This window comes from Coregonus lavaretus, assembly GCF_964263955.1.
Source record: "Coregonus lavaretus genome assembly, chromosome: 21".
Taxonomy (NCBI): Eukaryota; Metazoa; Chordata; class Actinopteri; order Salmoniformes; family Salmonidae; genus Coregonus; species Coregonus lavaretus.
The window spans coordinates 40,800,691-40,815,429 of NC_140008.1; the positions used below are offsets into that span (position 1 = coordinate 40,800,691).

General features: G+C 43.4%; 1 protein-coding gene across 1 annotated transcript in view; it reads left to right on the forward strand.

Moving 5' to 3' along the window:
* The window catches only part of LOC311148625 (tyrosine-protein kinase JAK1-like), a 54,156-nt gene that overhangs the window by 25,031 nt on the left and 14,386 nt on the right, over positions 1-14,739 (forward strand). The window contains exons 6-11 of the mRNA XM_084185612.1: positions 699-1,044; positions 1,213-1,395; positions 2,298-2,455; positions 2,666-2,780; positions 3,959-4,157; positions 13,635-13,744. Of these exons, the coding sequence (XP_084041738.1) occupies positions 699-1,044; positions 1,213-1,395; positions 2,298-2,455; positions 2,666-2,780; positions 3,959-4,157; positions 13,635-13,744 (1,111 nt within the window). The remainder of the gene's footprint in view (positions 1-698; positions 1,045-1,212; positions 1,396-2,297; positions 2,456-2,665; positions 2,781-3,958; positions 4,158-13,634; positions 13,745-14,739) is intronic.

Genomic DNA, 14,739 nt, shown 5'->3' on the forward strand with positions numbered 1-14,739 from the left:
CGCTTTAAGTTGCGGTTTCAGACAGTGGTCAAGTAGGCTGCTGTGGCTATTTGGCCTACCATCAAAAACAATGGAGAAAATGCATCCCATAACATTTTAACATGGAAATAGCTGTTCTATCATTCAGCCTACAGTAGCAGCCAATGTGTGGTGTTCAATGTAGGCCTACATTCCATGAGACTTTTGAAAAAAACATGCAGGACTTGACATTAACCTGTTTATCAACTTGTCCTTCAGACAAGGAGGTATCAATTCAATAGATGCGTTCTGCCTGCTCCAATGCGTTCTGCCTACAACAAAATCTCTCGCATAGTTAGTTTTGCATACTAATTCTTGCATAGTTTGTTTTGTTTCGGTATGTTGCATTGAAAGTAGTTAATATTGCATTGATTCGATCACAATTCCCACAGTAAAGGGAAATGTTGATAGTGTTAATTAACGAAGGGGGAAAACTCTAGAAAGTTGAAATCAATCTCGTGCTTCTCTGCGCGGGCTGATATTTATTCTGCGTGGCAGTCCCAGGGGGACCTGCGTAGCTTAGAGGGAACATTGCACGCAGATATACTGTATAATCAGTCCACACATACCCGTTCACAAATGGAAAGGAAGGACGATGTCTCTAATTCCTCCACTGACTCATCTATCCTCCTCCATTTACCAATCCCTTTCTCCTCCATCTCTCCTCCCTCTCTCTCCAGCTACAAGCGTTTTATCCCAGAGACCCTGAACAGGAGCATTAAACAGCGCAACATCCTCACCCGGCTCCGCATCAACAACGTCTTCAGGAACTTCCTGAATGAGTTCAACAGTCGCACGATGCAGGACAGCAACATCACGCTGTACGACCTGAAGATCAAGTACCTGTCCACCCTGGAAGGCCTCACCCGGGGCCTGGGGAGGGAGGTGTTGGAGCCCAGGTCCCTGCTACTTACCCAGGAGGGAGAGACAAACGGGGGGCTGAGCAATGGACCTGAGCCCTCCCTTGCCATAGAGGTCCAGGTTACGGGGACCACAGGGATCTCCTACAGGAGGAAGCCCCTTAATGTGAGTGGGGAGGTGGGGAGGTTGAAGGAGTTGGTGTGAGATTTCTGGGTGAGATATATCTGGATAGGGAGTGATTTTGGAAGGTATTGATTGAAGTATCTGAATGTATTTTGAAACGAATCTATGAGAAATCTTATGACAATGTATTTTTGCTTTCATTGGCAATAGAATACCCTGATCCTGAAAGAGAAGACACCGTCCAAGAAGAACAAGCTTGAGGGCAAACAGAAGAAGAACAAGAAGAAAGACGCCAGCGACGGCTGGGTGACCTTCTGTGACTTTCACGAGATCACACACATCGTTATCAAAGAGTCCTTTGTCACCATCTTCAGACAGGATAACAAGAAGATGGTAAGATAAGCGCATTTACGCACACACGAACACACACACACTCCCAATACTGCTTGAGCTGAAATTATGCCGATTTAAGCAGTGACAGTAGCATATGTAGTGTTTTAATTAATTAATTGGTCTCAGGTTGTCTCTTCTTTAGTGTCTCCGCTCCAGCCAGCTAGTTCAGATGTCACCGGGCCTAACAGCCAGCTAACCTAGCCCAGGAACAAATAATCTGAGTAGTAGTCTGTGTTAACCATTAGACAGTCCTCTGTCCAGAATGGAGCTATGTACAGGAAGAGACTTGTACAGTACCTGAGTGGGTACAGTACTTACAGTGTGTTGCCCTAATTCTGTGGGACTGAAATGATCACTGTGACTGCATGCCACGGTTTGTAAGTGTGCCACTGGGTGCATCAAACCAAGCTACCTGAACCTCTAAGAACAAGAACCTTGAAGATGTGCAGACTATAACACTAAGGAAAGGAGATGAGGAAAGGAATCTACAAGAAAGGAAAGGAAGCTAGTGGAGTGTTTTGGAACACAGACTAAGGCGCCAGCTAATTGGGAGCAGGTTGGCAATTATTGGGATGAATCAGCTCTGCAGGGTGGTCACTAGCTGGCGCCTTAAAGCTAACCTGAACACTAACCGTAACTACACTGCTAACCTTATGCCTAACACTAACCTTAAATGAAGACAAAAAAGCTATTTTTTATTAGCATTCATTTTTTTTACGATATAGCCAATTCTGACTTTGCTGCTGGCCCATCTAGCGAAAACCGCTGAGCTCTGCCTCCAGGACAAGATTCATCCCAATAAATGTCAACCTGCTAATGGGGATCCAAATAAAGAATAATGAATGAAGTATTGATTTATAAAGTCTTTATTACTATTGTTTAACTCTCCTATTGTCCTCCAGGAGGTGCAGCTGGAGTTTAGAGGCGAGGCGTTGGCGTTCGCTGCCCTGGTGGACGGGTACTTCCGTCTGACGGTCGACGCCCACCACTACCTGTGTACAGAGGTGGCCCCTTCCTCTGTGGTGCAGAACCTACAGAACTGCTGCCATGGACCTATCAGGTCAGTACTCAGACACACACACACTCTTGTCTCTCTCTCTGTCCATCTGTCTGGCTTTTGTTCTCTTTCCCTCCTTCCATCTTTATCCCCCCCCCCCCAATCTCTCTAGTCTCCTAACCTCTCTTCTCATCCTTCTACCTTTCCCTATCGGTTTCATTTGTCTAAATCTACCATTTGAGTGTTGGTGTTTTTGACTGTTGGCGCCTACAGTACTGAGTATGCCATCCAGAAGCTTCGTCAAGAGGGCAACGAGGAGGGAACCTACGTCCTGCGCTGGTCCTGTACTGACTACGATAACATCATCATGACCGTGGTCTGCAGCGAGGTAACACACACATACTTACCTGGCATGGGAGACACCTTGATTACGAAAGAGGTTCACCCAGGGCGAGGCGAAGCGAGGCCATTGCACACAGGCCATGCTGACCCCGGTGAATTCCCCAAATGTGGGAATCTCGACTTCATAATTTGTGGTAGTGGGAAACTGCGTCCAACCTCTACCCTGAAATTAGCGTTGGGCCAGTAACCAAAAGGTTGCTAGTTCGAATCCCTGAGCTGACATGGTGACAAATCTGTCAATGTGCCCTTGCGCAAGGTACTTAACTCTAATTGCTCCAAGGTCGCATTGGCACGGCCAGGGTCAAAATGGCAGACCCTGGCCGTGACCCCACTCTCCGAGGGTGTCTCAGGGAGAGTTGAGATATGCAAAAAAAAATTACATTTCCAATTCACACATGCGTATTAATACACACTTGTACAATAGGACAAATATAAGCACCCACCAAATTATTATAATTTATCACACACACACACCCTCTTGAGAACAAAGTATTTTTGCAGGCAGACAGAAATAACTGAGGGGGAACCAATAGAGAAGTCTGACAAAAGGCCAAAACAACAAAGTTAAGAGATAATCACACAAGTGACTAGGAGCTGTCTGATAAACCGTTACAACACAGATGATACCAAAACATGATACACAGGAAGTCCTTTTCAAACGATGTGTGGTTACTGTCATAACAACAGCCTGGTCTGGTGTGTACATCACATTACCATGGTTAGGTAAGCTGAACTCCCATCAGTAAACACTGTGTGTGTGTGTGGGTGGTTTGGTTTTACTATCCTTGTGGAGACCAGAAGTCCTCACAAGGATAGTAAAACAAAGAAAAGTATGACAAGTGGGCACCAGCTAAATGTCCCCACAAGGAAAAAAGCATTTTGAATGGGAATAAATGTTTTGGTCCCCACAAGGTAAGTAAAACAAACGTGTGCGGGGGGGGGGGGGGAGTTTGAGTGTGTTCTTGTTTGGTGCATCCATATGCAATTAAATTAAGTTACAGTCAATAGCATGTGACTTACTGTACAGGCTGACTGGGATGTGTTCCAGATAGTGTAGTTTGTTTTATCCTGCCTAACTCTCTCCCCCATTCCCTCGCTGATTTCCTCTTTCCTTCTCTCCTTCCCTTCATCTACCCTTTCCTCCCCCCTCTCTCCCCTCTCCAGTTGGATCTGTGTGAGACGAGGCAGGTGCATCTGCATAAGAACTTCCAGATCGAGGTGGGTTCGGAGGGATTCCGTCTGTATGGGACAGAGACCTACAGATCTTCTCTCAGAGAGCTTCTAGACCACCTGGCTAGACAGAACCTCCGTACGGACAACCTCCACTTCCAGCTCAGACGCTGCTGCCCCCCACAGCCCAGAGGTATGGGGAGAGACACAAATATACAGTACATACAGACCCACACACTCACTTCAACTTTTAGTACTTTTATTTCAGCCCCTCAGAATGTCATGTTGCCCTTGGTATACATGTCCTGCATACACATATTGAACTGAGCCCTCAGCGTGACTTGGTTCTGGTCAGCTGAAAGGATGTCCCTTTTTTAGTACCTGTTTACACCAGGAGCTCTAGTTTCCCTTTGCGACACTGCCTCACCATGATTACCACTCGCTTAACCCTCTCAGTACCTCAGCTCTGGGGGTAACTGGGTGCATCCGTGTGTGAGTGTGGCAATGTGTTTTTGCAAGCATAGGGTGTGTGAGCACCCTTTCTTGTTTACATCCTCTGTGTTTGTGTGCGTGTGTGTGCCTGTACTGTGTGTGTGAGCACTCTTGTGTTTTTGACATACTGTGTGTGTGTGGGGTGTGCGCGTGCATGTGTGTCAGTGAGCGGCAGGGACAGGAACACGAAGTAGTATTGTGGTTTCCGGAACACATCTCTCCTCCTCTGTTTACTGCAGGCAGGCGGAGGCGTGTGTGGGTTGTTGTGATAAAATATTTTGCCTGCTGTGAGGAGCCTGTCAGAAGGGTGGAGTGTTTTGATTTTGTTGTGCGCACATGCATGCGTGTGTGTGCTGAAAACCAGAGTTATCTTTGTCACAACATCACTTCCTCCTCTCCACCCAGCCACACGCTGATAATTATTCTAATATACAGTACCAGTCAAAAGTTTGGACACACCTACTCATTCTACTAGAGGAATCGCTATCTATCGAAGATATTTGCTCAGCAGTGAGTTGGGCCTCGCCTTATACATTTGCAAAGCTCGATATCACTGGCGCATACTGTTTTAGGTGTAGGATCTTCCCATTTGTGTGGTGAGTCGCACAGGGCAGTCGGTCGTCAGGATAAGCTTGTCTGCAGTACGGGAGAGTATATACCATAAGTGAAATACCAAAACGAATACTTGAAAGAGAACTTTAGGTTTCCGACCGTAACCCCTGTTTTCTGAGAGTATGAGTGAGGTATTTCACCAGACCACCCTCCTTGCATAAGCGAGGAAGAGGTGTTGCTGATTTTGAATGACTCAGCGATGCTGCGTTGGACCTTTTTATAAGGTAGGAGGGACGCCCCTCCCCGACGCAAATGTCTAGACATCGAGCCAATCATGGCTGGTGTAGTGTAATAAAGGCTTCTGACGAAAACGCTGAAGGCGTATCCCATTAGGATACTATCATACTACACTATACAGTGGGGGAAAAAATGTATTTAGTCAGCCACCAATTGTGCAAGTTCTCCCACTTAAAAAGATGAGAGAGGCCTGTAATTTTCATCATAGGTACACGTCAACTATGACAGACAAAATGAGGAAAAAAAATCCAGAAAATCACATTGTAAGATTTGTTATGAATTTATTTGCAAATTATGGTGGAAAATAAGTATTTGGTCAATAACAAAAGTTTCTCAATACTTTGTTATATACCCTTTGTTGGCAATGACACAGGTCAAACGTTTTCTGTAAGTCTTCACAAGGTTTTCACACACTGTTGCTGGTATTTTGGCCCATTCCTCCATGCAGATCTCCTCTAGAGCAGTAATGTTTTGGGGCTGTCGCTGGGCAACACGGACTTTCAACTCCCTCCAAAGATTTTCTATGGGATTGAGATCTGGAGACTGGTTAGGCCACTCCAGGACCTTGAAATGCTTCTTACGAAGCCACTCCTTCGTTGCCCGGGCGGTGTGTTTGGGATCATTGTCATGCTGAAAGACCCAGCCATGTTTCATCTTCAATGCCCTTGCTGATGGAAGGAGGTTTTCACTCAAAATCTCACGATACATGGCCCCATTCATTCTTTCCTTTACACGGATCAGTCGTCCTGGTCCCTTTGCAGAAAAACAGCCCCAAAGCATGATGTTTCCACCCCCATGCTTCACAGTAGGTATGGTGTTCTTTGGATGCAACTCAACATTCTTTGTCCTCCAAACACGACAAGTTGAGTTTTTACCAAAAAGTTATACTGTAAGTGCTGTTATTGTGAAGGGGAAACGTCTAGGAGCAGCCACACACTAGCCTAAGATCACCATGTGCAATGCCAAGCGTCGGTTGGAGTGGTGTAAAACTCGCCGCCATTGGACTCTGGAGCAGTGGAAACGTGTTCTCTGGAGTTATTTAATCATGCTTCACCATCTGGCAGTCTGTTTCAGCATGACAAAGCCCCCGTGCACAAAGCGAGGTCCATACAGAAATGGTTTGTCGAGATCGGTGTGGAAGAAGTTGACTGGCCTGCACAGAGCACTGAACTCAACCCCATCGAACACCTTTGGGATGAATTGGAATGCCGACTGCAGGCCTAATCGCCCAACATCAGTGCCCGAACTCACTAATGCTCTTGTGGCTGAATGGAAGCAAGTCCCCGCAGCAATGTTCCAACATCTAGTGGAAAGCCTTCCCAGAACAGTAGAGGCTGTTATAGCAGCAAAGGGGGGATCAACTCTATATTAATGCCATGATTTTGGAATGAGATGTTCGACGAGCAGGTGATCACATACTTTTAGTCATGCAGTGCATCAGAGAACCGGGTTTACGGTCGTAAAATAAAGATTCTTATTCATATACTGGATTCTTCACATAGCTCATTCTAATACAGCGGTCTCCAACAGGGACATCTACCAGTAAGTTAGGTCACAGCCCACCTATGAGTAGCTCGCCAAACAATTCTGAAAATGCTTGTATTTTTTACGTGTTTCATCGCAAACTGTCATAAACAAATCTCACAAGTATCATACACATCAAGCTCCCGGCTACTGTTCAGTCCACAATGACTTTTTCCCACCCCTAGTTAGCCACAATTGGCTTAAAAAGCCAAACTTAACTCAATATCTGCCAATTAATTTCCAGAAATATTGTCGGTGTGGTGTGTGTGTGTGTGTGTGTGTGTGTGTGTGTGTGTGTGTGTGTTTGTGTCTATCAATCACTTTGTGTAGCCAGTTAGCGATAATGATAACTGTCTTCTGGTTAGACAGACAGAAATTCTTTCCCCAAAACCTTCTCAATTAAATGTTAAGTGCAAAGTAGGCTTACCTGGCAGAATTATATCATGATTATCAGTCGGGTGTGCTTTTGTTTTGCAAACTCTGTCATGACATATGCAGCAGCAAAAACATCGCTAGACCAGCATATTCCTCTCTCGCAAAATGCGCAATTAAAGAGGTATTACACAAAAATATCTAAATGTTGCCCTCAAAAATGATCTTATAATGTGATTGAAGCATTGACATGGACTCAGAACATCCAATTGTATTGTTTCTCTATGAATAATTGTAATTTTGTGAGTGAAAAACTGAAAAAAATCTCAAACCAGGACAAATAAAACGGAGAATATGGAATTCAGGAAAATACAAAGAGTGCCTATTTTGAAAGCTAGGAAAAAATGTATGAGTAGCTCGCAACATGTTTCATCATTTAAAAGTAGCTCTCATGCTAGAAAAGGTTAGAGATCACTGTTCTAATACAGCTACTGTATTATTATTATTATTATACTGTACATTGCATTTTTGCTACACTGTTTATACACAGCGTGTATTTATATTCTGGATTCTCGACATAGCTCACTGTAATATATCTACAGCTGTACATATCATTCTTAGTATATCTTTTTGGTGTGTATATACACTACCGGTCAAAAGTTTTAGAACACATACTCATTCAAGGATTTTTCTTTATTTTTACTATTTTCTACATTGTAGAATAATAGTGAAAACATCAAAACTATGAAATAACACATATGGAATCATGTAGTAACCAAAAAAGTCTTAAACAAATCAAAATATATTTTCTTTGAGATTCTTAGCCACCCATTTGCCTTGATGACCGCTTTCTACCGGTCTAATGTCCATTGCTCGTGTTTCTTCGCCCAAGCAGGTCTCTTCTTCTTATTGGTGTCCTTTAGTAGTGGTTTCTTTGTAGCAATTCAACCGTGAAGGCCTGATTCACGCAGTCTACTCTAAACAGTTGATGTGTCTGAACTCTGTGAAGCATTTATTTGGGCTGCAGGCTGGTAACTCTAATGAACTTATCCTCTGCAGCAGAGGTAACTCTGGGTCTTCCATTCCTGTGGCGGTCCTCATGAGAGCCAGTTTCATCATAGCGCTTGATGGTTTTTGCGACTGCACTTGAAGAAACGTTCAAAGTTCTTGACATTTTCCGTATTGACTGACCTACATGTCTTAAAGTAATGATGGACTGTCGTTTCTCTTTGCTTATTTGAGCTGTTCTTTCCATAATATGGACTTGGTCTTTTACCAAATAGGTGCTATCTTCTGTATACCCCCCTACCTTGTCACAACACAATTGATTGGCTCAAACGCATTAAGAAGGAAAAAAAATCCTCAAATTGAAATGCATTCCAGGTGAAGCTGGTTGAGATTGTGCAAAGCTGTCATCAAGGCAAAGGGTGGCTATTTGAAGAATCTCAAGTCTAAAATATATTTTGATTTGTTTAACACTTTTTTTTTTGTTTACTACATGGTTATTTGGTTATTTCATGTCTTCACTATTATTCTACAATGTAAAAATAAAGCATACTCTTGAATGAGTAGGTGTGTCAACTTTTGACTGGTAGTATACATGCATAGGTTGCATTTGGTTTACTGATAACTTATTTATTTTTTTAACTGAATTTGTCCTTCCATCCGGGATTTATTCTTTTTTTGTCATTATTTGTGTTCTTGTTTGACATTTTTAATGCACTGTTAGGAGCTGGTAACACAAGCATTTCAATGCACCAGCTATAACATCTGCTAAACTGTGTACTTGACCAATACACTTTGAAAGCCCCCGCAGTCAAATCAAATAAAACTACACACACACATTTTACATTTTAGTCATTTAGCAGACGCTCTTATCCAGAGCGACTTACATACACATTTATGATTGCGCAAGCAGTTGTTTTCAAACACGTTAATATCCCCACACGCAGCCAACACACCCACCAATTAACAAAGATGTCAGACTAAACTGCATGTCACAATCAACAGCCGGAGTAACTTGACCTACATTTAGCTTGTTTACATGCATAGTGACTGAGGCTGCGTTTACACAGGCAGCCCAATTCTGATCTTTTTCCCAATTATTGGTCTTTTGACCAATCAGATCAGATATGTTGCCAATAATTGGGCTAAATATCAGAATTGGGTTGCCTGTGCAAACGCAGCCTGATTGATGTGTAAACAATGCTGCTCCAACTCCTACATGGTATAAGCCATTCATAAACTTTGTTCGTTCTTTACTAACTGATAAGGAGACTGGTGTCAGTTTTGCAGAAGCCATTTTATAACTTTTTTTAAATTATTTAATTTATACTTTTTTTAAACTCACAAAAAAAGACAGATACAGACATTGACATTCATTGTACTGTTCAATGGGATGGCAGATTTAGAGGACAAAACTTAACTCACACATACAAATATAAACAAAAAAATCCTATTAGGCGGTACATATTATAAGAAGACAGCATATTACAAGCAGTGTCGTTAAACCAGTTATCCAGTATCGGCTGCCATATTTTGTAAAACATTGGACTTCTATTGGAGGTATCGAATATTTTCCATATGCATTACATTCCCTAAATCCCTTAACTACATTTCAAAGGTAAGAACAGTCTCCAATTTCCAAAATTGCAATATGAGCCTTTTGACTAAGAGTACAAAGAGAGACAGCCTTCCCTTCCTGGTTATTCCCATCAACTGTACCAAACAGAGCGATCAATGGGTCTGGGGCTATAGCTCTATCAAAGGCTTTAGATAAGTCATCAAAAATGAGAGCCCAGTAAACATGTAATTTAGGACAAATAAGTGGGTCAAAGTCTCCTCATCCTGCTTGCGCCTCTCACACAGTGGTGAGGTGTCTGGGAATATTTTATGCAGTTTCACTTTTGAGTAATGTAACCTGTGTATCACCTTAAACTGAACAAGGTTGTGTCTGGCATTCAGTGAACTGTGGTTTATATTCCTGAGAGCTTCTACCCAGTCCTCATCTGAGATTTCTGAACCAAGTTCCTTCTCCCAAGCCCTTTTAATAGTGTCTGTGGATACCTCTATGTGGGCCCGTAGCACATCCTAAAGTCTAGAGACCGACCCTTTTGAATGGACTTTGACAAGGTTAAGGCTATCTAATGTAGGATTCTTTGGCTTAATGCCATACTGTGGGATATGTGTCCTTAAGAAATTCCTGATTTGGAGGTATCTGGAAATCAATGTGTTGCTGGCATGTTAATCTTACCCTGTAATTGTTGAAATGAAGCTAAATGACCATCAATGTATACGTTACCGATTGTTGTGAGCCCCTTCTCCCTTCACCAGATCTAATGTGTTACAGTTGAAGTCGGAAGTTTACATACACTTAGGTTGGAGTCATTAAAACTCGTTTTTCAACCACTACACACATTTCTTGTTAACAAACTATCGTTTTGGCAAATCTGTAAGGACATCTACTTTGTGCATGACACAAGTAATTTTTCCAACAATTCTTTACAGACAGATTATTTCACTTATAATTCACTATCACAATTCCAGTGGGTCAGAAGTTTACATACACTAAGTTGACTGTGCCCTTAAACAGCTTGGAAAATTACAGAAAATGATGTCATGGCTTTAGAAGCTTCTGATAGGCTAATTGACATCATTTGAGTCATTTGAGTTCATCTGTACAAACAATAGTACGCAAGTATAAACACCATGGGATCACGCAGCCGTCATACCGCTCAGGAAGGAGACGCGTTCTGTCTCCAAGAGATGAACGTACTTTGGTGCGAAAAGTGCAAATCAATCCCAGAACAACAGCAAAGGACCTTGTGAAGATGCTGGAGGAAACAGGTACAAACATATCTATATCCACAGTAAAACAAGTCCTATGTCGCTCAGCAAGGAAGAAGCCACTGCACCAAAACTGCCATAAAAAAGCCAGACTACAGTTTGCAACTGCACATGAGGACAAAGATCGAACTTGAGAGATTCCCAAAGGGTAGTCGTCGTCAACATCCCCCTGTTGTTAGCTCAGAGGAAAAAAGCAATCTGTTCCTTCAAATACTGACAAAAAGTCTAATCTTTCAACAAGTATGCGTCTTAAGTGCCACAGTCGCTGACCTGCAGACATGTCGATTTTCAACACCATGGACAGCGGAGAGTGGTCTCTAATTAGAATCGGGGATAGGTAACCAACTCAGCTGCTGAAATTAGTTTGAAGTCCAACAAAAAATTGTCAATTCTGGAATATGATTTATGAACTGACGAAAATAAAGAATAATCCCTATCTGTAAGGTGCGTCAGTCTCCAAATATCGGCAATGTTAAGGTTTGTCATCAATGTATTTAGACAGACACTGGCATTTGATTGTTGAAGTGACCTTGATAGCTGTTTATCTAAAAGAGGATCTAACGTACAGTTAGTCGCCTCCAACAATAACACTTGTATACGAGAAATTTGGTATGGTCTTAAATGCCCTTTGAAAAAATAATGGATAATCGCATGCGTCCATATAAATTGACGAAGGTTATTGGTATCAGATTCAGTGTACCAGCCACAATAATATACCGACCATTAGGATCTGAAATCGACAATGAGAAAAGTTTTTCCTTATCAGGATCGTTACCCCTCTCGCTTTTGCATCAAAATTAGACTGGTATATCTGACCGATCCAGCCGACTCGTAGTTTGGCCTGAGCCGAGCGTTTTAATGAGTTTCTTGAAGAAGCACTATGTCAGCGCTCAGTGATTTTCAGATGAGAAAAAAACCTTAGCTCTTTTCACGACATGACCTAAGCCATTGCAGTTCCAACTGACTATCATTATTCCACCAGGTCTACTCTGTGCCTGGTCACTATGTGGCATTTATTATTTTAGAGCAAATTATTGCTGTCATACAAAACCCAAAAGAAAAACGTCCCGCTGTGCGGGAACTTGTCATGCCACCTGTACTAAAAGTGAACATAAAACACAGACCCCATCCCCCCTCCTGTCCCATTACTGAGTGACTTCCCCGAACGAAGCACTCCTTGACTAACACACAAACCTTAGGGTGCCTAGACATAAAGCCTGAACTAACTCGGCATCTATAAATGCTCCGCATATAAACAAATATGAAATAACACTTAACTCTCACGTTAGGGGGTAAGTGGGACTAAAACATGATTGGCTAAACAATGCTATATAACCAATAACATCTCACCCATCATTATGAGTCCCAATTTCAGATTTTCTAATCGAAAAGACATCAGCAGGAAATTCAAACACATTCCTGGCCTGTATTTGGCCACTTAGCCGGTTGACACAGCAGTTCTGTATCCTCAGCCAGGGAGCTTGCTTGACAAGAACAGGTCGGCCTCTTTTGGGTTGTCAAACGTACGTGTTGAACCCTCGACTGTCACCTTAAACCGGGCTGGGAAGAGGAATCCATATCGGATGTTGGCCGCCCTGCATTTCTTGCGCAACTCTTCATAATCTTTCGGTTGGTTCCTCACATCCAAAGTATGATCTGGGTAGAAAGACACCCTGGCTCCATTGTAGTTAAGGGGGGACTTTTGACTAGCCAGCTTGAGGATGACATCCCTGGTCTGGGAATAGTGCAGCCGTGCAATGAATGGCCTTGGTGGTGCTCCCTTGGCCGGCTTCGTTGCCTGTGATCTGTGTGCGTGGTCGATCAGGATGGCCGTTTTGAAGTGTTCACTCCCCAGAAATGCCGGTATCAGCTCCGAAACAAATTCAGTGGGTTTCCCTTTCCAGTGTCCTCCTGGATCCCAAATATTCAGATGTTCGGGCGTCTTGAATGTGACTCGAGCATTTCCAGTCGGGCTTTCAGGGTGGTGTTGTCATTTTTGAACATTGTGCACTGTTTCTCTATGTCCTGTAGCCTGGCCTCGTGATCAACTGTCATCTGCTCGACCTCATGCACCCTGCCCTTGGTTGCCTTCACAGTTTCAGTCAAAGTCCCAATACTCTTTGAGATATCAGCCAACCTTGTGTCCACGTTCTTGCTTAGTGAGTTTATAGCGGCCAGTAGGTCACTTGGAGTAGGTTCTGTGGGGAGCTCTTGGGAGCTGGCATCTTCAGCAAAGTCCTCGTGGGTCGGCGATGTTGACATCGTTTCATTGTCTTTCTCTCATCCAAATGATCTCGTTTAGCGCCCCTCTTTTTTGGTGCCTTTTCACTTTGTCATATTGCCAGACAATGTTTGAAATTATAGGTGGTGAGAATGAAGATAAATATTAATTTGTTTCAAAATTGAGCGGAGCTCTAACAAAACACGTCTATTCCGTAGCACGCTCTCTAGCGCCTCCCCCCAACATTTTTTGTTGTTGTTGCGTGCCCAAATGAACACAACCCTGGTGTGTGTTCTGTGTTGCACTTGCTAGTGTGTGTGTGTTGCACTGGCTAATATGGGATACGTATATTTGTGTGTGTTTCAGAGGTGTCCAACCTGCTGGTAGTAACTAAGGACAGAGTGCTGATCCCCCAGACACCCCTGGAGGAGAGCCAACTCAGCTTCCACAGGATCCTCAAGGAGGAGATCTTACAGGTACAGTACCACACACACTCTACCAGGCATGTGCCCAGGTCTACCTGTGCCAAAGCACCTGCCCGTTTCCCTCAATCTCGCCAAGTGCCTTTTTGGGTGATGGTATATGCAGTGCATTCTGAAAGTATTCAGACCCCTTGACTTTTTGCACATTTTGTTATGTTACAGCCTTATTCTAAAATTGATTCAATTGTTGTTTTCTTCTTATCAATCTACACAAAATACCCCATAATGACAAAGCTAAAACAGGGTTTTTAGACATTTTTGCAAAAATAAAAACTATAAAAAAACTATCACATTTACATAAGTATTCAGACCCTTTACTTAGTACTTTGTTGAAGCACCTTTGGCAGCGATTACAGCATTGAGTCTTCTTGGGTATGATGCTACGAGGTTGGCACACCTGTATTTGGGGAGTTTCCCCCGTTCTTCTCTGCAGATCCTCTCAAGCTCTGTCAGGTTGGATGGGGAGCGTCGCTGCACAGCTATTTTCAGGTCCCTCCAGAGATGTTTGATCGGATTCAAGTCCGGGCTCTGTCTGGGCCACTCAAGGACATTCAGAGACTTGTCCCGAAGCCACTCCTGCGTTGTCTTGGCTGTGTGCTTAGGGTCGTTGTCCTGTTGGAAGGTGAACCTTCGCCCCAGTCTGAGGTCCTGAGCGCTCTGGAGCAGGTTTTCATCAAGGATCTCTCTGTACTTTGCTCCATTCATCTTTCCCTCAATCCTGACTAGTCTCCCAGTCCCTGCCGCTGAAAAACATACCCACAGCATGATGCTGCCACCACCATGCTTCACCGTAGGGATGGTGCCAGGTTTCCTCCAGACGTGACGCTTGGCATTCAGGACAAAGAGTTCAATCTTGGTTTCATCAGACCAGAGAATCTTGTTTCTTTAGGTGCCTTTTGGCAAACTCCAAGTGGGCTGTCGTGCCTTTTACTGAGGAGTGGTCTCCGTCTGGCCACTCTACCATAAAGGCCTGATTGGTGGAGTGCTGC